Raw genomic sequence first — 26461 nt, 5'->3', positions numbered from 1 at the left:
AATAAACAAACAACAATAACACAATAGAGAGAAAAAATCTATATACAGTGTGTGCAAATGAGGTAAGTTAAGGGAGGTAAGGCAATAAATAGGCCATAGTGGCAAAATAATGACAATTTAGCAATTAAACACTGGAGTGGTAGCTGTGCAGAAGATGAATGTGCAAGTAGAGATACTGGGGCGCAAAAGAGCAAAAAAATAAATAACATTATGGGGATGAGGTAGTTGGATGGGCTATTACAGATAGGCTATGTACAGGTGCAGTGATKTGTGAGCTGCTCTGACAGCTAATGCTTAAAGTTAGTGAGGGAGATATGGGTCTCCAGCTTCAGTGATTTTTGAAATTCATTCCAGTCATTGGCAGCATAAAACTGGAAGGAAAGGCGGCCAAAGAGGTGTTTGCTTTGGGGGTGACCAGTGAAATATACCTGCTTGAGCGTGTGCTACGGGTGGGTGCTGCTATGGTGACCAGTGAGCTGAGATAAGGCGGGGCTTTACCTAGCAAAGACTTATAGATGACCTGGAGCCAGTGGGTTTGGTGACGAATATGAAGCGAGGGTCAGCCAATGAGAGCATACAGGTTGCAGTGATGGGTAGTATATGGGGCTTTGGTGACAAAACGGATGGCACTGTGATAGACTACATCTAATTTGCTGAGTAGAGTGTTGGAGGCTATTTTGTAAATGACATCGCCGAAGTCGAGGATRGGTAGGATGGTCAATTTTACGAGGGTATGTTTAGCAGCATGAGTGAAGGATGCTTTGTTGCGAAATAGGAAGCCGATTCTAGATTTATATTTGAATTAGTGTGAGTCTGGAAGGAGAGTTTACAGTCTAACCAGACACCTAGATATTTGTAGTTGTTCTCATATTCTAAGTCAGAACCGTCTAGAGTAGTGATGCTGGAAGGGCGGGCAGATGCGGGCAGCGATCGGTTGAAGAGCATGCATTTAGTTTTACTTGCATTTAAGAGCAGTTGGAGGCCACGGAAGGAGAGTTCTATGGCATTGAAGCTCGTCTTGAGGTTAGTTAATCTCTCTTGGGTATGTGGGACGTTAGCGTCCCACCTCTTCAACAGCCAGTGAAACTGCTGGGCGCCAAATTCAAATACAGAAATACTCATTATAAAAATTCAGAAAACAAAACATATTTTACATAGGTTTAAAGATGAACGTCTTGTGAATCCAACCACGGTGTCAGATTTAAAAAATGCTTTACGGCGAAAGCATACCTTACGATTATTTGAGAACATAGCCCACTAGACAATTCATTACAAACAGTAACCAGAACAGAGTCAGAAATAGAGATAAAATGAATCCCTTACCTTTGATGATCTTCATATGGTTGCACTCAGCAGACATTCATTTACTCAATAAATGTTTATTTTGTTCGATAAAGTCTCTTTATATACAAAACCCTTTTCTTCAGTAATCCACAGGCTGAAACGCAGTCAAACAGGAAGACAAAAATATCCAAATTGTATCCGTAAAGTTCATAGAAACATGTCAAACGATGTTTATATTCAATCCTCTGGTTTTTAGCCTAAATAATCGATAATATTTCAACCGGACAATAACGTCGTCAATTTAAAAGGTAAACAAGAATTGCTCTCTCTCTMTCGAGCGCATGAAAAAGCTCTGCGACACTTTAGCGTCCAGACATTCCTTTCAGAATACAAGCCTGAAACTATTTCTAAAGACTGTTGACATATAGTGGAAGGCATAGAAACTGCAGTTTGAGTCCTAAGTCAATGGATACTGTAATGGCATTGAATAGAAAACTACAAAACCAAAAAATAAACTACTTCCTGAATGGATTTTTCTCAGGTTTTCGCCTGCCAAATCAGTTCTGTTATACTCACAGACACTATTTTAACAGTTTTGGAAACTTCAGAGTGTTTTCTATCCAAATCTACCAGTTATATGCATATTGTCACGGCTCCTCCTCTGCAGTGCAGGGGGCGGTTCCTCCTGCAGGCAGAAAACTGCTTCACTAATCACCTCTCTCTCGCTCTCTCTCTCTGCTCCTCCAGGTATGATCATGTTTTGTTTGTTCCTTTGTAGTTTTGCATAGTTTTCACTCAGTCATGTTCACACACACATATTCACGCATCCATGCACTTTACATACACCTTACATTATGATACTTCCACACCTCATTCCTTTTTCTTAGTTTAAAGTTAATAGTTTGGTTTATAATAAAGAACATTTTTAATTGGCCTATACCTGTTGTTCGTGTCCCCTCATTTTTGTCACAGGCTATGAGCCGGCTTGTGACAAGCCGGCTCATAGCCTGTGACAATATCATATCTTCTGGGCCCGAGAAGCAGGCAGTTTAAATTGGGCATGCATTTCACCCAAATTCCGAATGCTGTCCCCTACCCTAGTGAAGTTAACACAGTGTTCAAAGAAGGGCCAAAAGTATACAGAATGGTGTCATCTGCACAGAATGGTGTCATCTGCGTAGAGGTGGATCAGAGAATCACCAGCAGCAAGAGCGGCATCATTGATGAATAGAGAGAAAAGAGTCGGCCCGAGGATTGAACCCTGTGGCACCCCCATAGAGACTGCCAGAGGTCCGGACAACGGGCCCTCTGATTTGACACACTGAACTCTGTCTGAGTAGTGGTTAACCAGGCGAGGGAGTCATTTGAGAAGCCAAGGCTGTTGAGTCTGTCGATAAGAATGTGGTGATTTACAGAGTCAAAAGCCTTGGCCAGGTCAATGAATACAGCTGCACAGTATTGTCTCTTATCGATGGCGGTTATGATATCGTTTAGGACCTTGAGCGTGGCTGAGGTGGACCCATGACCAGCTCAGAAACCAGATTGCATAGCGGAGAAGGTACGGTGGGATTTGAAATGGTCGGTGATCTGTTTGTTAACTTGGCTTTCGAAGACCTTAGAAAGGCAGGGTAGGATGGATATAGGTCTGTAGCAGTTTGGGTCTAGAGTGTCTCCCCCTTTGAAGAGGGGGATGACCGCAGCAGCTTTCCAATCTTTGGGGATCTCAGACAATACGATAGAGAGGTTGAACAGGCTAGTAATAGGGGTTGCAACTACACTGCTCAAAAAAATAAAGGGAACACTTAAACAACACAATGTAACTCCTGTCTCTTATACACATCTAGATGTGTATAAGAGACAGGTAATAGGGGTTGCAACTACACTGCTCAAAAAAATAAAGGGAACACTTAAACAACACAATGTAACTCCAAGTCAATCACACTTCTGTGAAATCAAACTGTCCACTTAGGAAGCAACACTGATTGACAATAAATTTCACAACAGCATGTGAAATTTATTGTCAATCAGTGTTGCTTCCTAAGTGGACAGTTTGATTTCACAGAAGTGTGATTGACTTGGAGTTACATTGTGTTGTTTAAGTGTTCACTTTATTTTTTTGAGAAGTGTATTTTGGCTGATAATTCTAGAAAGAGAGGGTCCAGATTGTCTAGCTCTGCTGATTTGTAGGGGTCCAGATTTTATAGCTCTTTCAGAACATCAGCTATCTGGATTTGGGTGAAGGAGAAATGGGCGAGGCTTGGGCAAGTTGCTGTGGGGGGTGCAGGGCTGTTGACCAGGGTAGGGGTGGCCAGGTGGAAAGCATTGCCAGCCGTAGAAAAATGCTTATTGAAATTATCAGTTATAGTGGATTTATCGGTGGTGACAGTGTTTCCTAGCCTCAGTGCAGTGGGCAGCTGGGAGGAGGTGCTCTTATTCTCCATGGACTTTACAGTGTCCCAGAACTTTTCGGAGTTTGTGCTGCAGGATGCAAATTTCTGTTTGAAAAAGCTAGCCGTTGCTTTCCTAACTGCTTGTGTATATTGGTTCCTAACTTCCCTGAAATGTTCCATATTGCGGGGGCTATTTGATGCTAATGCCGTACGCCACAGGATGTTTTTTTGCTGGTCAAGGTCTGTCAGGTCTGGAGTGAACCACGGGCTATATCTGTTCCTGGTTTCAATTTTTTTGAATGGGGCATGCTTATTTAAGATGGTGAGYAAAACACTTTTAAAGAATAACCAGGCATCTTCTACTGACGGAATGAGATCAATATCCTAACAGCACGGGCTCTGAAGATAGATGGGGGGCGATCAATTCACAGATGGTGTCCAGGGCACAGCTGGAGGCAGAAGGTGGTCACTCTAACTCTATTCACTAACACATCCCAGGTTCAGGGGGATATAATTTAAATGATTATATCATGCCTCTTTAGTGTTGGGTGGAGGAACTCTCCAATACACCTTAAGACAAAACAATGTTTACGTCTCAAATTACGGGTGTGAACGTTTTAGGGATGATCCCAACTAGTCGACTGGTCAATTGTTTGGTTGATGGGCTGTTAGTCGACCGATATTTGTTTTTAGTCGAGCAGTAGCAAATATATATGTATTTTTTTTATGGCACACGAGACACCTGTCTGATTCACACAACTAATCCATTGCGGAGGCCGCATGGATGGCACAGTCCAAGAAGGTCAGTGTGGCTAGAATGCGCTCTCTCCTGCCAATTTGTGCACGTTCATTGTTTCATAACTTAATTGTTTGCCTTAGTGTCTCAATTCCCCATTACATGCAGTACCAGTCAAAAGATGGACACACCTTTTCATACCAGGGTTTTTCTTTATTTTTATGATTTTCATTATTGTAGAATAATAGTGAATACATCAAAACTATGAAATAACACATATGGAATCATGTAGTAACAAAACAAGTGTTAAACAACCATCTTGAATGCGTTCCCACATATGCTGAGCACTTGTTGGCTGCCTTTCCTTCACTCTGCGGTCCAACTCATCCCAAACCATCTCAATTGGGTTGAGGTCGGGTGATTGTGAAGGCCAGGTTGTTATTTACGAGCCAACTTTTTAAGTGTTTCCCAAACAAGCACGTATAGAGAACGTTCTCTACACTGTCGTTAGACCATGTGTCGATACTGATAGGATCGAAAGAAAAGCAACGCTACTCTCTTTTTTGCCCGCAGTACAGACTGCTATATCGGTCCGCTAATAAAGGACTAGTAAATGCCCAGTGCACTACTACACCCCTACTTCCCACAGCTATGGAGATTTTACCACCAATGACTGCAAATAGGCTATTGAGGCACCTTCATTATGCTTACCCAATAATGATGCACTAAATCACAGATACAGGTCACATCATTGTGCACATGTCACACATCATGAAACACATTGAGGCAAAACATTTGACTGTAGCCTAGTTGCAAAATAAAACTCATTTGATTTCAATATGATTGAAATAGGCTACATGGGCCTATATAGGCTGTCTTTTAATGCAGTCATCTCGGTTTTCATTTGAAGCTTAATTGTATCCTTGTTTGTCAATTGCAAATACTTTGGCAACTCAAATTGTATGCGTAGACGGCTTGACAGAACTGGCAGCAGAAAGTGAATATTAAACTTTTGTTGCACACATCCAGATGATGCTGTGTACCATTTTCCGCAATGACACTGTAGGTATGTTCGAGGCGTAACAATGCACTTTTGCTGCTCTACGAGTGGTCTGGATCACGCATAGATTTGCAAAAGTTTTTAAGAGCCACGTTTAGGGTTGCACATTTTGGGGAATATTCAGAGGTYTAAACTTTCTGTGGGAATTAATGGGAATATATGGGGATTAATCGACATATATGCAAATTAATATTAATACCATTTGAATGTAGATGTTTTTTGCATTGGTTATATTTACCATATCATATGGAGACAGAAACATAAACCTTTTACCTTATCATAAGTAGACATAATTGCAAATGATTAAATCCTTCCAATAGAAATAKAAAAAACAATTTAGTTTCGAATCGAACTTTAATTAAATGAGTTGACTCTTCACATGGGATGATTTCACTGAACAACAAAAGAAAGGGAATATTGAATGATCCCCAGTGATCCATTGCATCTCCCAAAAACATTTTCAACATACATCTGTAAAATGATTGTCTAGAAACTAAAGCTTTGGTTGTCTTCCTCTCAGGCTTACATGTCTTCTCCCTGGACCTATGTCCACCTCTTGAACATCAGACTCTGCGGCCTCATCTTCACTGTCACTTTCCAACCTTGTTGAGGATGGCTCGTTGTCAGGTTCAAAAAGCCTCAAATTTGCCCGGATGGCCACCAATTTTTCAACTCTTGTATTGGTCAGGTAGTTGCGTGCTCTGGTGTGTACAGTTGAAGTCGGAAGTTTACATACACTTAGGTTGGAGTCATTAAAACTCGTTTTTCAACCACTCCACAAATTTCTTGTTAACAAACTATCGTTTTGGAAAGTCGGTTAGGACATCTACTTTGTGCATGACACAAGCCATTTTTCCAACAATTGTTTAGAGACAGATTATTTCACTTATAATTCACTGTATCACAATTCCAGTGGGTCAGAAGTTACGGAATGAACCCTTTTATTTTAACTTAATATAATACATAAATACAATCTGTTTAGTCTCAAATAAATAATGAAACATGCTCAATTTGGTTTAAATAATGCAAAAACACAGTGCTAGAGAAGGAAGTAAAAGTGCAATATGTACCATGTAAAAAAGCTAACGTTTAAGTTCCTTGCTCAGAACATGAGAACATATGAAAGCTGGTGGTTCAATATTCCCAGTTACGAAGTTTTAGGTTGTAGTTATTATAGGAATGTTGACGCGTCAACTATTTCTGTCTATACCATTTGTATTTCATATACCTTTGACTATTGGATGTTCTAATAGCGCTTTAGTATTGCCAGCCTAATCTCAGCAGTTGATAGGCTTGAAGTCATAAACAGCGCTGTGAAGCAAGCATTGCTAAGAGCTGCTGGCAAACGCAGTAAAGTTTGAATGAATGCTTACGATCCTGCTGCCGACTACCACCGCTCAGTCAGACTGCTCTATCAAATCATAGACTTAATTATAACATAATAAACACAGAAATACGAGCCATTGGTCATTACCCTGACTCTGTGTGCAATGAACGCAAGAGAAGTGACACAATTTCCCTAGTTAATATTGCCTGCTAACATTAATTTATTTTAACTAAATATGCAGTTAAAAAAATATACTTCTGTCTACTGATTTTAAGAAAGACATTGATGTTTATCGTTAGGTACAATTGTGCAACGATTGTTCTTTTTTCGCGAATGCACTTTTGTTAAATCATCCCCCGTTTGGCGATGATTCGATGATAAATTAACAGGCACAGCATTGATTATATGCAACGCAGGACAAGCTAGTTAACCTAGTAATATCATCAACCATGTGTAGTTAACTAGTGATTATGTGAAGATTGATTGTTTTCTATAAGATAAGTTTAATGCTAGCTAGCAACTTACCTTGGATCCTTGCTGCACTCGCGTAACAGGTGGTCAGCCTGCCACGCAGTGTCCTCGTGGAATGCAATGTAATTGGCCATAGTCGGCGTCCAAAAATTCTGATTACAGATTGTTATGAAAACTTGAAATCGGACCTAATTATTCGACCGATGCCGATTTAATCGGTCGACKTCTAGTTGCAATTCTATTGAATTGGGGATAGTTTAACCAAAATATGCCACAAGACCTAGAATTGCCTCATGTGTATCCCACAAAAAAGGTTCACTGTTATAAGCTAACTTTTTTGATTAATTTAAACAAAATTCCCGGGCTTAACTTTTTCGGAAAATTTACCGGAAAGTTTCCGGAATTTTACCAAAAAGTTACTAACGAAGGCTCTGGGAAACCCCTTCGGTACTAAATATACATCGTACGAAGGTTCTAACGATGATCTTAACGCCACAAAGGCTCTGGGAAATGAGGCCCTGGTGAAGAGTAGTGCACTGTATATTAGGAAGAGGAAGAGAGGAGGAGGATTTGAGAGAGAAGAGAGTATAGTGGCAGAGAATCCTTCTTCTGTTAATAAAGCTATGCAAATATCTGTCATCATGTAGCCTAGGGAAAATATGACTAATCATTTGCATCCAAGTAGGTCAGTCAGAACCTTCTTAGAGTGCACAATACTCAACTTTATCAAATCTTTATCAAAGCATCACTCAAGTTGATCAATAATCGAAGTGAATAACCTTGATAATGATCATTTGTGGTTGCATGTAAAGACTCACAAAGCATATCTTATGAGGCATAATGAAGCCTTGTAATAAGGCCTTCAGATGCATAAGGTTGGGCCAATATCAATTCAGTGACGATATATGTAGGCCCCTAACACACTGTCATTCCAATGACAGTATTAAGCAAGGGCACGTTTCTGGAAAAGAGTGGAGAATCGGGACGTAGCCATAGTGACACAGGAGACGAGCATTAGGCCCCCAACAGCATAGCAATTCACTCAATCAGGACCATATTTAGCATTTGAGTACATTAGCCTACAGTCACAATACACTCCAAACATTCTGGGTCACGTCTTTCTATGCTGCTGCTCAACAAAATGAAATGCCTCTCCTCTGCAGCTTATTCTGCTGTGTAATGGCTGAGAGTGTTTTCTGTCTGAGGAGAGGGTGTCTGGCTTATAACATCGAGTCTTCTTGGGTATGACGCTACAAGCTTGGCACACCTGTATTTGGGGAGTTTCTCCCATTCTTCACTGCACGCTGCCCTAACCCATCTGGACAAGAGGAATACCTATGTAAGAATGCTGTTCATCGACTACAGCTCAGCATTTAACACCATAGTACCCTCAACTCGTCATTAAGCTCGAGACCCTGGGTCTCGACCACGCCCTGTGCAACTGGGTCCTGGACTTCCTGACGGGCCGCCCCCAGGTGGTGAGGGTAGGTAACATCTCCACTCTGCTGATCCTCAACACTGGGGCTCCACAAGGGTGCGTTCTCAGCCCTCTCCTGTCCTCCCTGTTCACCCTTGACTGTGTGGCCATGCACGCCTCCAACTCAATCATCAAGTTTGCAGACGACACTACAGTGGTAGGCTTGATTACCAACAACGACGAGACGGCCTACAGGGAGGAGGTGAGGGCCCTCGGAGTGTGGTGTCAGGAAAATAACCTCACACTCAATGTCAACAAAACAAAGGAGATGATCGTGGACTTCAGGAAACAGCAGAGGGAGCAGCCCCCTATCCACATCGACGGGACAGTAGTGGAGAAGGTGGAAAGTTTAACGTTCCTCAACGTACACATCACGGACAAACTGAAATCGCGGTGAAGAAGGCGCAGCTTCGCCTCTTCAACCTCAGGAGGCTGAAGAAATTCGGCTTGTCACCAAAAACACTTTTACAGATGCACAATCGAGAGCATCCTGTCGGGCTGTATCACCGCCTGGTACGGCAACTGCTCCGCCCACAACCGTAAGGCTCTCCAGAGGGTAGTGAGGTCTGCACAACGCATCACCGGGGGCAAACTACCCGCCCTCCAGGACACCTACACCACCCGATGTCCATTCCTCCAGATGTGACGCTTGGCATTCAGGCCAAAGAGTTCAATCATGGTTTCATCAGACCAGAGAATCTTGTTTATCATGGTCTGAGAGTCCTTTAAGTGCCTTTCTCCCATCTCCACAGAGGAACTCTGGAGATCTGTCAGTGACCATTGGGTTCTTGGTCACCTCCCTGACCAAGGCCATTCTCCCCAATTGTTCAGTTTCGCTGGGGGGCCAGCTCTAGGAAGAGTCTTGGTGGTTCCAAACTTGATCTATTTAAGAATGATGGAAGTCAATGTTCTTGGGGACCTTCAATGCTGCAGAATCTTTTTGGTACCCTTCCTCAGATCTGTGCCTCGACACAATCCTGTCTCGGAGCTCGAAAGAACAATTCCTTCAAACTAATGACTTGGATTTTGCTCTGACATGAACTGTCAACTGTGGGACTTTATATGGGCAGGTATGTGCCTTTCCAAATCATGTCCAATCAATTGAATTTACCACAGGTGGACTCCATTCAAGTTGTAGAAACATCTCAAGGATGATCAATGGAAACAGGTTGCGCCTGAGCTCAATTTGGGTCTCATAGCAAAGGGTCTGAATACTTATGTAAATAAGGTATTTCTGATTTTGCTTTGTCATGATGGGGTGTTGTGTGTAGATTGCTGAGGATTTATTTTTAAAATCCATTTTAGAATAAGGCTGTAACGTAACAAAGTGTGGAAAAAGTAAAGGGGTCTGAATACTTTCCGAAGGGAATGAGTGTGTTATGGAAGGAATATGATGTGAGAGGTAGTGGAAGGCAGCCACGATTCAGGCTCAGGCTGTGAGACTGCATCGTAATGATGGCCCAGTCCGTCTGAGTCTCAGCCACATGAAAGAGTGTCTCAAATGCGTCCCTATATAGTGTACTACCTTTGACCAGGGCCCATAGGGTATAGGGTGCCATTTGGGACGTAGCCGAATACTGTAGGGAGGGTTGAACCCTCCACAATGCGTCCTGCCATCACTCCCTACAGCTCACTTTCTCTCTCCTTTTTCTCCGCCCTTCCCCTCCTTCCCTTCTTTCTGTCTCTGCTTCCCAACACACGTTTCCTCTTTCACTCCCCCGCCCGCTCCACTTTTCATCATATTCACCTCTCTTCCGATGACGCAACTCCCTCCTTTCCCTCCATCCTGCATCCTCTGTCCCCTNCGGGTATATAAAAACACTGGACAGTTTACCATAATGTAGAATAAAGTAATCATTGTTAATATTTGGTCGCATATCCTTTGCATGCAATGACTGCTTGAAGTCTGCGATGCATCGACATCACCAGACGCTGGGTATCTTCCCTGGTGATGCTCTGCCAGGCCTGTAATGCAGCCATCTTTAGTTCCTTCTTGTTTCGGGGACTTATTGCCTTCAATATCCTCTTCAGCATGTAAAATGCATGTTCAATTGGATTCAGATCCGGTGATTGACTCGGCCAGTCAAGGATTTTCCACTTTTTGGCCATCAAAAACCCCTTCGTTGCTCAAGCAGTTTGTTTAGGGTCATTGTCTTGTTGCATGATGAAGTGCCGTCCAATGAGTTTGGAGGCATTTGGTTTTATCTGAGCAGATAAAATATTTCTCTAGACTTCAGAATTCATTGTTCTACTTCTGTCTGCAGTCACATCATCGATGAAGACAAGTGAGCCTGCTCCACTGGCAGCCATACAGGCCCAAGCCATAACACCCCCTCCATCATGTTTCACAGATGAGGTGGTATGCTTTGGATCATGGGCATGTCTTTTTTTTTCTCCACACTTTCCTCCTTCCATCACTCTGGTACATGTTAATATTTGTCTCATCTGTCCACAATTCTTTTTTTCCAGAACTCTTGGGGCTATTTTTTAGGTGCTATTTAGCAAACTGTAATCTCACCTTTCTGTTCTTCAGGCTTATCAGTGGATTGCATCTTGTAGTGTACCCTCTGTAGTCCTGCTGGTGTAGTCTTCTACGTATGGTAGACTTTGACACATCTACACCTGCATCCAGGAGAGTGAAAAAGAAACAAACTGTTTTTCACTTTGTCATTATGGGTATTGTGTGTAGATTGCTGAGGATTTCTTTTTTTAAATCCATTTTAGAATAGGGCTGTAACGTAACAAAGTGTGGAAAAAGTAAAGCGGTCTGAATACATTCCGAATACACTGTATAAGGGAATGAGTGTGCTATGGAAGGAATATGATGTCAGAGGAAGTGGCAGGCAGCCACGGTTCAGGTGGTGAGACTGCATCGTAATGATGGCCTACTCCGTCTCTCTGAGTCTCAGCCACATGAAAGTGTGTCTCAAATGTGTCCCTATAGAGTGTACTACTTTTGACCAGGACCCGTAAGGGTATAGGGTGCCATTTAGGACACAGACGAACAGCAGGGAGGTTATGAACCCTGCACAAGGCGTCCTGCCATCATTCTCTACTGGTTCCTCTCAAGGCTTTTTCCTTTTTAGGAATTAACACATTAACACGTCTAGAGTAACCTTTTACTTGCCACTGTGCTGCTGCTTGTCGGGTTACTGTGAACCACTTTGTGTCAAATGTTGTTGTAAAAAGGTTATACAAATAAAATACGATTGACTGATCTCTCTCTTCCCTCTCTCGCTCCCCTCCCAGGGATACCTGTTCATCTCGGTGCTGGTAAACAGCAACAGCGAGTTGATCCGCCTCATCAACAACGCCATCAAGAACGACCTGTCTAGCCGCAACCCCACCTTCATGTGCCTGGCCCTGCACTGCATCGCCAACGTGGGCAGCCGTGAGATGGCCGAGGCCTTTGCTGGAGAGATCCCACGCATTCTGGTGGCCGGGTAAGAATGGAGGGGTTGCGGAGGGAGGAGTAATGAGGGAGAGGGAGAGAGCAATTAGTCAGTCAAATTGTATTCTTATAGGCCTTTTTACAACAACATTTGTCAAAGGGAGAGGTTGGGAAGAGAAGGATGGATGAAGGGAAGGGAGGGTGAGGAGACCGGAGAGGGAATTGGAGGAAAGGGGAGGGGAACTGAGGACACGGATAGGACATGATTTTCTTTGTATTAATATGCTATAACAGCATGATTAGACAAAATCTGCGGTACAGACAATATCTTTCCAGGACCAGAGTTGTTGGAGACTGGTAGTCCTTTATAGTGAGCATTGGGTTGTTTGTGATGTGATTGCCAGGGACACCATGGACAGTGTGAAGCAGTCTGCTGCCCTGTGTCTTCTGCGTCTGTACAAGGCCTCCCCAGACCTGGTTCTGATGGGGGAGTGGACCTCCCGGGTAGTGCACCTCCTCAACGACCAGCACATGGTGAGAGACAGGCCATACATTTCTGCTCTAATCCAGCACTAGCACACCTGGGGTGTATTCACTAGGAAGCCAACAGTAAAAACGGGGAGCGACTAAACTGAATTGTCTAATTAGAAACATTTGCTTTTGTAGCAAAACATTTGCTTTCATTGCAATACGTTTTCCATTGCAAAGCAGTTTGTTGCACTAAGGAATACACCCCTGATTTATCAGGTATGCTAGTGCATTTATCTTCCAGGCCAATAGGTGGCGCTAGCTAGCTCTGTTACAATATCCACACTTGATTAGAATACCACTATTAGGCTGTGTTTACACAGTCAGCCCAATTCAGATTCCCCCCCACTAATTACTCTTTTTACCAATCACATCCAATCTTTTTCAGAGCTTATCTGATTGGTCAAAAGACAAATTGCTGAAAAAAATAGCAMAATTGGGCTTCCTGTCTAAACGCAGCCAGAGTAACCTAACGTAAAGTAAATGCCTGAAAATAGATGCCTCAGATACTGGCCTTGACGAGAGAAAAAAAACTTGTTAGGGGAGGTTATCTTCTGCACTGTTCAAACAATCCAGTAAATGTGGAGGAGGAGTTAAGATGGAGTGTCGCCTTGTTAATGTCCAAAAGCTGATGTTGAACGCAACAGGCTCTCTTCCATTTCGCCTAAAAACTGTATGCATCCGGTTGCTGGTATGGATGTTGGAACCTAACTACTGACTTTATTGAGACTGTAAGGTTGAAGTTTATGCCGTTTAGGTGTTACTGTTGTTTCTGATGATGAGCGTGTGTCTCTCTCTCTCTCTCGCAGGGTGTTGTCACGGCAGCCATCTCCCTCATCACCTGTCTCAGCTCGAAGAACCCAGATGAGTTCAAAACCTGTGTGTCCCTGGCTGTTTCTCGTCTGAGCAGGGTGTGTGTGTGCGCACGTGTTCGTGTATACCTATAAAATCATGCATGTCAGTCCAGCGATCCATTCTCCCTTTGCCTCACTGTCTCTATCGCCAGGATCTCAACCCATCTCTCTTTCTCCTCCTCTCCTTCTCCAGATTGTGTCATCAGCCTCCACTGATCTGCAGGACTACACCTACTACTTTGTACCGGCCCCGTGGCTGTCCTGTAAACTGCTTCGCCTGCTGCAGTGCTACCCCCCGCCAGAGGATGGCGCCGTGAAGGGCCGCTTGGTGGAGTGTCTGGAGACCATTCTGAACAAGGCCCAGGAACCACCCAAGTCCAAAAAGGTTCAGCACTCCAACGCCAAGAACGCCATCCTGTTCGAGGCCATCTCACTCATCATCCACTACGACAGGTGAGGAGGCTGTCTGTCACTCTAGGTGTCTGTCTTCTCGCTCTGTCTTTTTCTCGCTTTTTCTGTATCTCTTTTTCTCTCACTCTTTCAGTAGCTCTCTCTCTCTCTGTGTATTTCTTCTTTCATTCTCTCTCTCTCGCTCTCTCTGTTTCTCTCTTTCTCACATATATACACTGAACAAAAATATAAACGCAACATGTAACAATTTCAAAGATTTTACTGACTTAAAGTTAATGTAAGGAAACCAGAAAATTGAAATAAATTCATTAGGCCCTAATCTATGGATTTCACATGACTGGGAATACAGATATGCATCTGTTGGTCACAGATACCTTAAAAAAAGGTAGGGGCGTGGATCGGAAAACCAGTCCGTATCTGGTGTGGCCACCGTTTGCCTCATGCAGCGCGACACATCTCCTTTGCATACAGTTGATCAGGCTGTTGATTGTGGCCTGTGGAATGTTGTCCCACTCCTCTTCAATGACTGTGCGAAGTTGTTGTATATTGGCGGGAACTGGAACACGCTGTTGTACACATCTATCCAGAGCATCCCAAATATGCTCTATGGGTGACATGTCTGAGTATACAGGCCATGGAAGAACTGGGATATTTACAGCTTCCAGGAATTGTGTACAGATCCTTGTGACATGGGGACGTGCATTATCATGCTGAAACATGAGGTGATGGTATCTCTGTGTATTCAAATTGCCATCGATAAAATGCCATCGTGTTCGTTGTCCATAGCTTATGCCTGCCCATACCATAACCCCACCGCCACCATGGGGCACTCTGTTCACAACCTTTATATCGCCCACACGACGCCGTAGACGCTGTCCTCCATCTGCCCGTTACAGTTGAAACCGGGATTCTTCTGTAAAGAAGACACTTCCCCAACGTGCCAGTGGCCATCAAAGGGAGAATTTGCCCACTGAAGTCRGTTACGACGCCAAACTGCAGTCAGATCAAGACTCTGGTGAGGACGACGAGCACGCAGATGAGCTTCCCTGAGACTGTTTCTGACAGTTTCATCAGCTGTCCAGGTGGCTGGTCTTGGACGATCCAGCAAGTGAAGAATCCGGATGTGGAGGTCCTGGGCTGGCGTGGTTACACGTGGTCTGCGGTTGTGAGGCCGGTTTGACGTACTGCCAAATTGTCTAAAACAATGTTGGCTTATGGTAGAGAAATGTACATTAAACTCTCTGGCAACACGTTCCCTCAACTTGAGACATCTGTAGCATTTTTGTGTGACAAAACTGCACATTTTAGAGGGACCTTTTAGTGTCCCCAGCACAAGATGCACCTGTGTAATGATCATGCAGTTTATTCAGCTTCTTGATATGCCACACCTGTCAGGTGGATGGATTATCTTGGCAAAGTAGAAATGCTCATTTAACAGAGATGTACACACATTTGTTCCCAACATTTTTTGTGCATATGGAAAATGTCTGGGATCTTTTCTTTCAGCTCATGAAACACATGGGTCAACACTTTGTATTTATATTTTGTTCAGTATGTATATATACACCTTCCTAATATTGAGGTACCCTCAGAACAGCGTTCCACAGGGATGCTGGCCCATGTTGACTCTAACGCTTCCCACAATTGTGTCAAGTTGGCTGTATGTCCTTTACGTGGTGGGCCATTGTTGATGCACACGGAAAATTGTTGAGTGTGAAAAACCCAGCAGCGTTGCAGTTCTTGATACAAACCGGTGTTCCTGGCACCTACTACCATACCCAGTTCAAATGCAAATCTTTTGTCTTGCCCATTCACCCTCCAAATGGTATGTCTGAATTGTCTCAAGGCTTAACCTGTCTCCTTCCCTTCATTTACACAGATTTTAAGTGGATTTAACAGGTGACATCAAGGGGTCATAGCTTTCACCTGGATTCACCTGATCAGTTTGTCATGGAAAGAGCAGGTGTTACTAATGTTTTGTATGCTCAGTGTACACCTTGTAAATTCCATGCCCCAACAAATTGAGGCTGGTCTGAGGGCAAAAGTGGTGCTGCAACTCAATATTAGGAAGGTGTTCCTAATGTTTTGTACACTCGGGGTGTGTGTACACACACACACACACACACACACACACACACACACACACACACACACACCCCTTGACTTTTTCCACATTTGTTGTTACAACCTGAATTTAAAATTGATCAAATGTTGATATTGTGTCACTGGCCTACACACAATATCCCATCATGTCAAAATGGAACTCACTCTGTGTGCAATAAGTGTTTATACCCATGTGTTAAGCGTATCCCAGTTTAGGTCACCTAATAGTACGAACTCTGAAGATAGATGGGGGGCAATCAATTCATGTATAGTGTCCTGCACACAGCTGGGGGCTGAGGGGGGTCTATAGCAGGCGGCAACGGTGAGAAACTTGTTTTTAGAGAGGTGGATTTTTAAAAGTAGAAGTTCAAATTGTTTCTGCACAGACCTGGATAGTATGACAGAACTCTGCAGGCTATCTCAGCAGTAGATTGCAACTCCGCCCCCTTTGGCAGTTCTATCTTGCCGGAAAATGTTGTAGTTGGGGATTGAAATTTCAGAATTTTTGGTGGCCTTCCTAAGCCAGGATTCAGACACGGCTAGAACATCAGAGTTGGCGGAGTGTGCTAAAGCAGTGAATAAAAAAAACGTAGGGAGGAGGCTTCTGCTGTTAACATACATGAAACCAAGGCTTTTACAGTTACAGAAGTCAACAAATGAGAGCACCTTGGGAATAGGTGTGATGCTGGGGGCAACCTCTACATTACCAGAGGAACAGAGGAGGAGTAGGATAAGGGTACGGCTGAAGGCTATAAGAACTGGTTAGTTGATTCCTGACTCCAATTAGCTTTTGGAGAAGTCGTTAGCCTAGGGGTTCACATACTTTTCCCAACCTACACTGTGAATGTTTAATTGATGTATTCAATATAGAAAAGCAAAATACAATAATTTGTATGTTATTAGTTTAAGCACACTATGTTTGTCTATTGTTGTAACTTAGATGAAGGTCAGATCAAATTTGATGACCAATTTATGCAGAAATCCAAGTAATTCCAAAGGGTTCATATACTTTTTCTTGCCACTAGTTATTCACTCCGCAAGGCAATCAAACAAGCTAAACGTCAGTATAGAGACAAATTGGAGTCGCAATTCAACGGCTCAGACACGAGACATATGTGGCAGGGACTACAGACAGGGTCTACAGACAATCACGGAATACAAAAGGAAAACCAGCCACGTCACCGAGACCGACGTTTTGCTTCCGGACAGGCTAAACACATTCTTCACATGGTTTGAGGATAACACAGTGCCACCGACACGGCCCGCTACTAAGGACTGTGTGCTCTCCTTCTCCGTGGTCGACATGAGTAAAACATTTAAAAGCATTAACCCTCGCAAGGCTGCCGGCCCAGACGGCATCCCAAGCCGCGTCCTCAGAGCTTGCGCAGACCAGCTGGCTGGTGTGTTTACAGGCATATTCAATCTCTCCCTATCCCAGTCTGCTGTCCCCACATGCTTCAAGATGGCCGCCATTGTTCCTGTACTCAAGAAGGCAAAGGCAACTGAGCTTGATGACTATAGCCCCATAGCAGTCACCTCTGTCATCATGAAGTGCTTTGAGACTAGTCAAGGATCATATCAACTCTACCTTACTGCCACCCTAGACCCACTTCAATTTGCTTACCACCCCAATAGATCCAGAGTAGATGCAATCGCCACTACTCTGTACACTGCCTTATCCCATCTGGACAAGAGAAATACCTATGTAAGAATGCTGTTCATTGAGTATAGTGCAGCATTCAACACCATAGTACCCTCCAAGCACATCGTTAAGCTCGAAGCCCTGGGTCTGAACCCCGCCCTGTGCAACTGGGTCCTGGACTTCCTGACGGGCCACCCCCGGGTGGTGAAGGTAGGAAACAACACCTCCACTTCGCTGATCCTCACAACACAGGGGCCCCACAAGGGTGCGTGCTCAGCCCCCTCCTGTTCTARTTGTTCACCCATGACTGCGTGGCCAAACACGCCTCCAACTCAATCATCAAGTTTGCAGACGACAACAGTAGTATGCTTGATTACCAACGATGACGAGACAGCCTACAGGGAGGAGGTGAGTGCTCTGGGAGTGTGTTGCCTGGAAAACAACCTCTCACTCAACGTCAGCAATACAAAGGAGATGATTGTGGACTTCAGGAAACAGCCGAGGTTGCACCCCCCTATCTACATCGACGGGAGAAGGTGGAAAACTTCAAGTTCCTTGGTGTACGCATCACTGACAAACTGAAATGAACCACCCACACAGACAGTGTGGTGATGAAGGCACACAGAGCCTCTTCAACCTCAGGAGGCTAAAGAAATGTGGTTTGTCTCCTAAAACCCTCAAACTTTTACAGATGCACATTTGAAAGCATCCTGTCGGGCTGTATCACCGCCTGGTACGGCAACTGCACCGCCCACAACCGCAAGGCTCTCCAGAGGGTGGTGCGGTCTGCCCAACGCATTACCGGGGCAAACTACCCGCCCTCCAGGACACCTACAGCAGCCGATGTCACAGGAAGGCCAAAACGATCATCAAGGACATCAACCACCCGAGCCACTGCCTGTTCACCCCACTATCATCCAGAAGGCGAGGTCAGTACAGGTGCATCAAAGCCGGGACCAAGAGACTGAAAAACAGCTTATATCTCAAGGCCATCACACTGTTAAACAGCCATCACTAGCACATTAGAGGCTGCTGCCTATAGGCATAGACTAGAAATGACTTTAAGAATGGAACACTAGTCACTTTAATAATGTTTACATATCTGGCATTACTCATCTCATATGTACAGTTGAAGTTTACATACAGTTAGGTTGGAGTCATTAAAACAAATTTTTCAACCACTCCACCAATTTCTTGTTAACAAATTATAGTTTTGGAAAGTCGGTTAGGACATCTATTTTGTGCATGACACAAGTCATTTTTCCAACAGTTGTTTACAGAGATTATTTCACTTATAATTCACTGTTTCACATTTCCAGTGGGTCAGAAGTTTACATACACTAAGTTGATTGTGCCTTAAAACAGCTTGGAAAATTCCAGAAAATGGTGTCATGGCTTTAGAAGCTTCTGATAGGCTAATTGACATCATTTGAGTCAATTAGAGGTGTACCTGTGGATGTATTTCAAGGCCTACCTTCAAACTCAGTGCCTCTTTGCTTGACATCATGGGAAAATCAAAAGAAATCAGCCAAGACCTCAAAAAATAATTGTAGACCTCCACAGGTCTTCATCCTTGGGAGCAATTTCCAAATGCCTGAAGGTACCACGTTCATCTGTACAAGCAATAGTACCCAAGTATAAACACCATGGGACCACGCAGCCGTGATACCGCTCAGGAAGGAGACGAGTTCTGTCTCCTGGAGATGAACGTACTTTGGTGCAAAAAGTGCAAATCAATCCCAGAACAACAGCAAAGGACCTTGTGAAGATGCTGGAGGAAACAGGTACAAATTATCTATATCCACAGTAAAACGAGTCCTAAATCTACATAACCTGAAAGGCCGCTCAGCAAGGAAGAAGCTACTGCTCCAAAACCGCTATCGAAAAGCCAGACTACGGTTTGCAACTGCACATGGAAACAAAGATCATACTTTTTGGAGAAATATCCTCTGGTCTGATTAAACAAAAATAGAACTGTTTGGCCATAATGGCAATCGTTATGTTTGGAGGAAAAAGGGGGAGGCTTGCAAGTCGAAGAACACCATCCCAACCGTGAAGCACGGGGGTGGCAGCATCATGTGGTGCGGGTGCTTTGCTGCAGGAGGGGCTGGTGCACTTCACAAAATAGATGGCATCATGAGGAAGGAAAATTATGTGGATATATTGAAGCAACATCTCAAGACATCAGTCAGGAAGTTAAAGCTTGGTCGCAAATGGGTCTTCCAAATGGACAATGACCCCAAGCATACCTCCAAAGTTGTGGCAAAATGGCTTAAGGACAACAAAGTCAAGGTTTTGGAGTGGCCATCACAAATCCCTGACCTCAATCCTATAGACAATTTGTGAGCAGAACTGAAAAAGTGTGTGCGAGCAAGGAGGCCTAAAAAAACCTGACTCGGTTACACCAGCCCTGTTAGGAGGAATGGGCCAAAATTCACCCAACCTATTGTGGAAGCTTGTGGAAGGCTCCCAAAACGTTTGACCCAAGTTAAACAATTTAAAGGCAATGCTACCAAATACTAATTGAGTGTATGTAAACTTCTGACCCACTGGAATGTGATGAAAGAAATAAAAGCTGAAATAAATAATTCTCCTCTACTATATTCTGCCATTTCATTTTTTTTTTATAAAGTGATGATCCTAAGATCTACGACAGGGAATTTTTACTAGGATTAAATGAAAGGAATTGTGAAAAACTGAGTTTATATGTATTGACTAAGGTGTATGCAAACTTCCGACTTCAAACTGTAATTATACTGCTATTCTACTGTATCCTAGTTTGTTCCGCTCTGACATCGCTCGTCAATGTGTATATAGTCTTAATTCATTCCTACTTAGATTGTGTGTGTTGGTATATGTTGTGTAATTTGTTAGATATTACTGCACTGTCCGACTAGAAAGCACAAGCATTCTCTGACACCCGCAATAACATCTGCTAATCACGTTATGTAACCAATTACATGTTGATTTGAATACAAAACAGTGTGTTGGGCAAATCCAACATTTACTGCAGTTACCGCCGCTTCTCCATATTTTCAAAGCATGGCTTGTGACCTGCATGCATTTAGGGTGTGCTTGTTCATCGGTAAGGACTCTGAGTTGTTTGGGGATAAAAATTAATGGAATAGAGCTAAGCACAGGCAAAATCCTATAGGAAAATCTGGTTCAGTTTTCCAACAGACGCTGAGAGACAAATTCACCTTTCAGCAGGACAATAACCTAAACACAAGGCCAAATATACACTGGAGTTGCTTACCAAGACGACATTGAATGTTCCTGAGTTGTCTAGTTACAGTTTTGCCTAAAATCGGCTTGAAAATTTATGGAAATGGCTGTTTAGCAATGATCAACAACCAAGTTGACAGAGCTTGAAGAATTAAAAAATAATAATGTGTAAATATTGTACAATCCAGGTGTGCAAAGCTCTTAGAGACTTAGCCAGAAAGACTAACAGATGCAATCAATGCCAAAGGTGATTCTAACATGTTTTGAATACTTTATTGAACACTGTTTTTTATGTGGTATTGTGTGTAGATGGGTGAGAGAGAAATATATTTTATACATTTTCAGCCTGTAACACAACATAATGTGGAATACTTTTTTACACACACACACACACACACACACACACACACACACACACACACACACACACACACACACACACGGTATATTCCTCTTTCTACTCTCTCCCTCTCTGTGTCTCTCTCTCTGTCTCTTTCTCTCTTTTTCATCCTAAACCTAAAGAATGGCAATTGGACTGTTTTCTCTGCTGCCGCATGGCAAGCGGTACCGGAGCGCCAAGTCTAGGACCAAAAGGCTCCTCAAGAGCTTCTACCCCCAAGCCATTAGACTGCTGAACAATTCATAAAAATCGCCACCGGACAATTTACATTGACCCCCCCCCTATTGTACACTGCTGCTACTCGCTGTTTGTTTGTTACCTATGCATAGTCACTTTTCCCCTACCTACATGTACAGATTACCTCAACTAGCCTGTACCCCTGCAAACCTGACTCAGTACCGGTGCCCCCTGTATATAGCCTCGTTATTCTTATTCGGTTAATTTTTATTATTACTTTTTATTTTAGCCTACTTGGTAAATATTTTCCTCTTCTTGAACTGCACTGTTGGTTAAGGGCTTGTAAGTAAGCATTTCACGGTAAAGTCTACACTTGTATTCGGCGCATGTGGCAAATAAAGTTTGATTTGATTATGGTGGGGCTTACTCTTAATTTCTCCCTTCTCCTACTTCCCCCTCTCCAGTGAGCCCAACCTGCTGGTGCGTGCCTGTAACCAGCTGGGTCAGTTCCTGCAGCACAGAGAGACCAACCTGCGCTACCTGGCTCTGGAGAGCATGTGTACCCTGGCCAGCTCTGAGTTCTCCCATGAGGCCGTCAAGACCCACATCGAGACCGTCATCAACGCACTCAAGGTCTGTCTCTGTCAAACACACGTTACACGCACACTCTGTTCAGACGAGACACTGCTTTTTTTATTTTTATTAACACTTTGTTTTAAGTACTTTGCTGGTGTTTGTAACACATTTTATATCTTATCTTTTTCTCTCCAGACTGAAAGGGATGTGAGTGTTCGCCAGAGGGCTGCTGACCTGCTCTACGCCATGTGTGACCGTAGCAACGCCAAGCAGATCGTTGCCGAGATGCTCAGCTACCTGGAGACAGCCGACTACTCCATCAGAGAGGAGATGGTACGCGTCTGACTTTGTGTATATGTATGATTTCTCCCCTTCTGAGTTGCCTCTGGTGTTTCTAGCCTGCAGTGTGTACTTTGCGACGTATGTGTCTGTTATAATGTGTAACCAGCCGGTCCCAAAACTGGGTCACCTGCATGTGAAAATGGTGTCGTGGGAAGAATTTGTAAAATTCAAAAAAAATATACATATATGATATCGTTTTGTTCTCAAAATATATAATGTGGTTAACCTTAATCTAAATTAAAAATGATTAGAATCTAAAAGAATAAATTAAACTAGATCATGGAAAAGGCCGCACATTGCTCGTTGCACTTCAGTCATTCCACCGTGAATGCTGGCACGCTACTATTGAAACACACCACACATATTGCAAGACTGACAACAGTTGAAGTCGGAAGTTACATACACCTTAGCTAAATACATATTAAACTCAGTTTTTCACAATCCTGACATTTAATCCTAGTAAAAATTCCCTGTCTTAGGTCATTAGAGATCACCACTTTATTTTTAAGAATGTGTAATGTCAGAATAATAGTAGAGAGAGAATTATTTATTTCAGCTTTTAATTATTTCATCGCATTCCAGTGGGTCAGAAGTTTACATACACTTTTAGTATTGGTAGCATTGCCTTTAAATTGTTTAACTTGTAAATGTTTTGGGTAGCCTTCCAAGCTTCCACAATAAGGTGGGTGAGATTAGGCCATTCCTCCTGATAAGAGCTGGTGTAAACTGAGTCAGGTTTGTAGCCTCTTGCTCGCACACGCTTTTTTCAGTTCTGCCCACAAATTGTCTATAGGATTGAGTCAGGGATTTGTGATGTCCACTCCAATACCTTGACTTTGTTGACCTTAAGCCATTTTGCCACAACTTTGGAAGTATGCTTGGGGTCGTTGTCAATTTGGAAGACCCATTTGCGTCCAAGCTTTAACTTCCTGACTGATGTCTTGAGATGTTGCTTCAATATATCCACATAATTTCCATCCTCATGATGGCATCTATTTTGTGAAGTGCACCAGTCCTCCTGCAACAAGCACCCCCACACATGATGCTGCCACCCCCGTGCTTCACGGTTGGGATGGTGTTCTTCGACTTGCAAGCCTCCCCCTTTTTCCTCCAAACATAACGATGATCATTATGGCAAACAGTTCTATTTTTGTTTCATCAAACTAGAGGACATTTCTCCAAAAGGTACGATTTTTGTCCCATGTTGCAAACCGTAGTCTGGCTTTTTATGGCGGTTTTGGAGCAATGGCTTCTTCCTTGCTGAGCGGCCTTTCGGGTTATGTCGATTTAGGACTCGTTTACGTGGATATAGATACTTTTGTACCTGTTTCCTCCAGCATCTTCACAAGGTCCTTTGCTGTTGTTCAGGATTGATTTGCATTTTCGCACCAAAGTACGTTCATCTCTAGGAGACAGAACGCGTCTCCTTCCTGAGCGTATGACGGCTGCAGGTCCCATGGTGTTTATACTTGAGTACTATTGTTTGTACAGATGAACGTGGTACCTTCAGGCGTTTGGAAATTGCTCCCAAGGATGAACCAGACTTTGGGAGTTCTATAATTATTCTTCTGAGGTCTTGGCTGATTTCTTTTGATTTTCCCATGATGTCAAGCAAAGAGGCAGTGAGGTTGAAGGTAGGCCTTGAAATACATCCATAGGTACACTCCAATTACCAATTGACTCAAATTCAGCCTATCAGAAAGCATTCTGAAAGCCATGACATAATTTTCTGGAATTTTCCAAGCTGTTTAAAGGCACAGTCAACTTAGTGTATGTAAAATTCTGACCCACTGGAATTGTGATTAATTGAAATAATCTCTCTGTAAACAATTGTTTGAAAAATGACTTGTCATGCACAAAGTAGATGTCCTAACCGACTTGTTAACAAGAAATTTGTGGAGTGGTATAAAACGAGTTTTAATTGACTCCAACCTAAGTGTATGTAAACTTCCGACTTCAACTGTACCGTCCGTAATTGATATAGTAAAAACAGTGTATGGGGAGGCACAGAAACTCACATCAATACCTTTGTCAGATAACACTGTTAAATGAAGAATTTATGCTATTGCTAGCAATCAAGAGGAAACTCTGACTGAACGACTCAAACTCCCAAGCTTATGCTTTCCAAATGGACTTTAGCTGTGAGGGCCGAGATGCCCATGCATTGACTTTTGTTCGCTATACATGTCATGGGGTGCTATTCACAAGGACATATTTTTCTGTCTCAATTCCCAAGCATGAAACAGCATAGGGGATGTTCAATGTGCTGCGTGGGTTTTTTGACCAAAAACAGATTCCCTATGGGATCGAATGGTGAGCTTTTGCACAGATGGGGCTCCATCTATCAGGGAACAGGGGGCAGGCCTCTGCACTCTAGTTAGTAATGTGTCTCCCTCTGCCTTATGAACACATTGTATGATATACTGAGCGCAAATGGCGGCAGAAGAGCTAAGCACAGATCTCTGAGATATACTGTAGCAGGTAACTTTGATTGTAAACTACATCAAACCACATCCAATGCCTGCACTCCTGTTCGCAAAACTATGTGGAAATATGTGATCAGTGCATGAGTGTTCAATTTCACACCAAGTCTTGGTGGTTATCGAGGGAAAGAGTTAGAAAGATTTTTCGCATTGAGAGAGGAACTGTTGTCTTTCACAATGGATGTAAAAGAAACAGACTTGGTTGACTTTCTGTGTAATGAAAATATAATAACAGAAAACAGCATCAGTAAGTGTCCCACACAAGTGATGACTGCTCACCTTCAACGCTTGGAAGAGCACTTTGGGATGCACTGACTGGGGAAAAATAGTTTTGAACGGTCAACCAACTCGGGAATTCGTGCCTCTTTCTAGAGCTCGGACTTTCCGACCTAAAGATCACTGACGTCATGATCCGAGTTCCCAGTTGTCTTGAAAGCACCATAAAACTCATGGTAGACTACCCTTCGCCAGCTCATATCTGTGTGAAGCTGGATTGAGTGCTCTCGTCTGCATTAAAACCAAATATCGATCCAGGTTGGATGTGAAAGCAGAGATGAGGTGCGTACTGTCGACCACGCCCCTTGACTTTGAGAAGCTCCGACGCAACATGTAACACAGAGGGTCTTCTTTAATGGAAGCCAGCTAATGGGGATCCATAATAAATACAAATACAAACACGCACACCCATCTCATGTGGTGGTGATATGAGATGCATTTTGTCAGACTAATTTGCAATTGACTGCTCTACATTAAAAGTATGTGATGGTGAGTTTAGAAGACAATCAAATACTGTTGGAAWGTTTTTCAATTGACTGCCATAGCTCCAAATAAAAACGTAAACTTGGCTGTTAATAAAACATTTTAAAAATCACATGGGTGGGTGGGGCTGCGAGAATTTTCAGATATCAATATGGAGTCGTGGGCCAACAAAGTTTGAGAACCCCTGGTGTAACGTCTCTGCTCCCTTCTCTCCCAGGTGTTGAAGGTGGCCATCCTGGCAGAGAAGTATGCGGTGGACTACTCATGGTATGTTGACACCATCCTTAACCTCATCCGCATTGCCGGGGACTACGTCAGTGAGGAGGTGTGGTACCGCGTCATCCAGATTGTCATCAACCGCGACGATGTGCAGGGCTACGCCGCCAAGACCGTCTTCGAGGTAGGGGCTGCCCAAGCCGGATACGTCTGGATCCAATGTGCTCTTTTTGTCTCAACCTGGAAATTCCTCAATCATATTCCCTGGTTGAGTACATTAGGGTGAAAACGTTTTTAAAACTATTGCAAAGGAAATCAAAACCTTTTTTATATATATATGAAGTCCTCCCTGTTTGAGTAATTTGTTTTTGTTTGTTGCCTAATGAACACGGCTCTGAAGACCCATAGCATTTGGCTATCATAAAATTTGTTCAAATTACTTACGTTTTTAACTGTCCCCCTCTCCAGGCTCTACAGGCCCCAGCCTGTCATGAGAACATGGTGAAGGTGGGGGGGTACATCCTGGGAGAGTTTGGAAACCTCATTGCCGGGGACCCCCGCTCCAGGTGAGTGGTGGCCTCTCCCACATCAGTGACATCAACCTGAGAC

The 26461-nt window shown here is 43.4% G+C and overlaps 1 protein-coding gene across 5 annotated transcripts in view; it reads left to right on the top strand.

Moving 5' to 3' along the window:
• Positions 1–26461, top strand: part of ap2a1 (adaptor related protein complex 2 subunit alpha 1) — a 63262-nt gene that overhangs the window by 19953 nt on the left and 16848 nt on the right. For all 5 annotated transcript variants that reach the window (XM_070433675.1, XM_070433676.1, XM_070433674.1 and 2 more), the window contains exons 3-10: positions 11995–12188; positions 12541–12670; positions 13474–13575; positions 13712–13971; positions 21941–22109; positions 22248–22385; positions 25854–26036; positions 26321–26418. In XM_070433675.1, the coding sequence (XP_070289776.1) occupies positions 11995–12188; positions 12541–12670; positions 13474–13575; positions 13712–13971; positions 21941–22109; positions 22248–22385; positions 25854–26036; positions 26321–26418 (1274 nt within the window). The remainder of the gene's footprint in view (positions 1–11994; positions 12189–12540; positions 12671–13473; positions 13576–13711; positions 13972–21940; positions 22110–22247; positions 22386–25853; positions 26037–26320; positions 26419–26461) is intronic.

This window comes from Salvelinus sp. IW2-2015, linkage group LG20 (genome assembly GCF_002910315.2).
Source record: "Salvelinus sp. IW2-2015 linkage group LG20, ASM291031v2, whole genome shotgun sequence".
Classification (NCBI taxonomy): domain Eukaryota; kingdom Metazoa; phylum Chordata; class Actinopteri; order Salmoniformes; family Salmonidae; genus Salvelinus; species Salvelinus sp. IW2-2015.
Note: the sequence above shows the minus strand (reverse complement) of the source record. Positions and strands in the feature narration are given on the sequence as shown.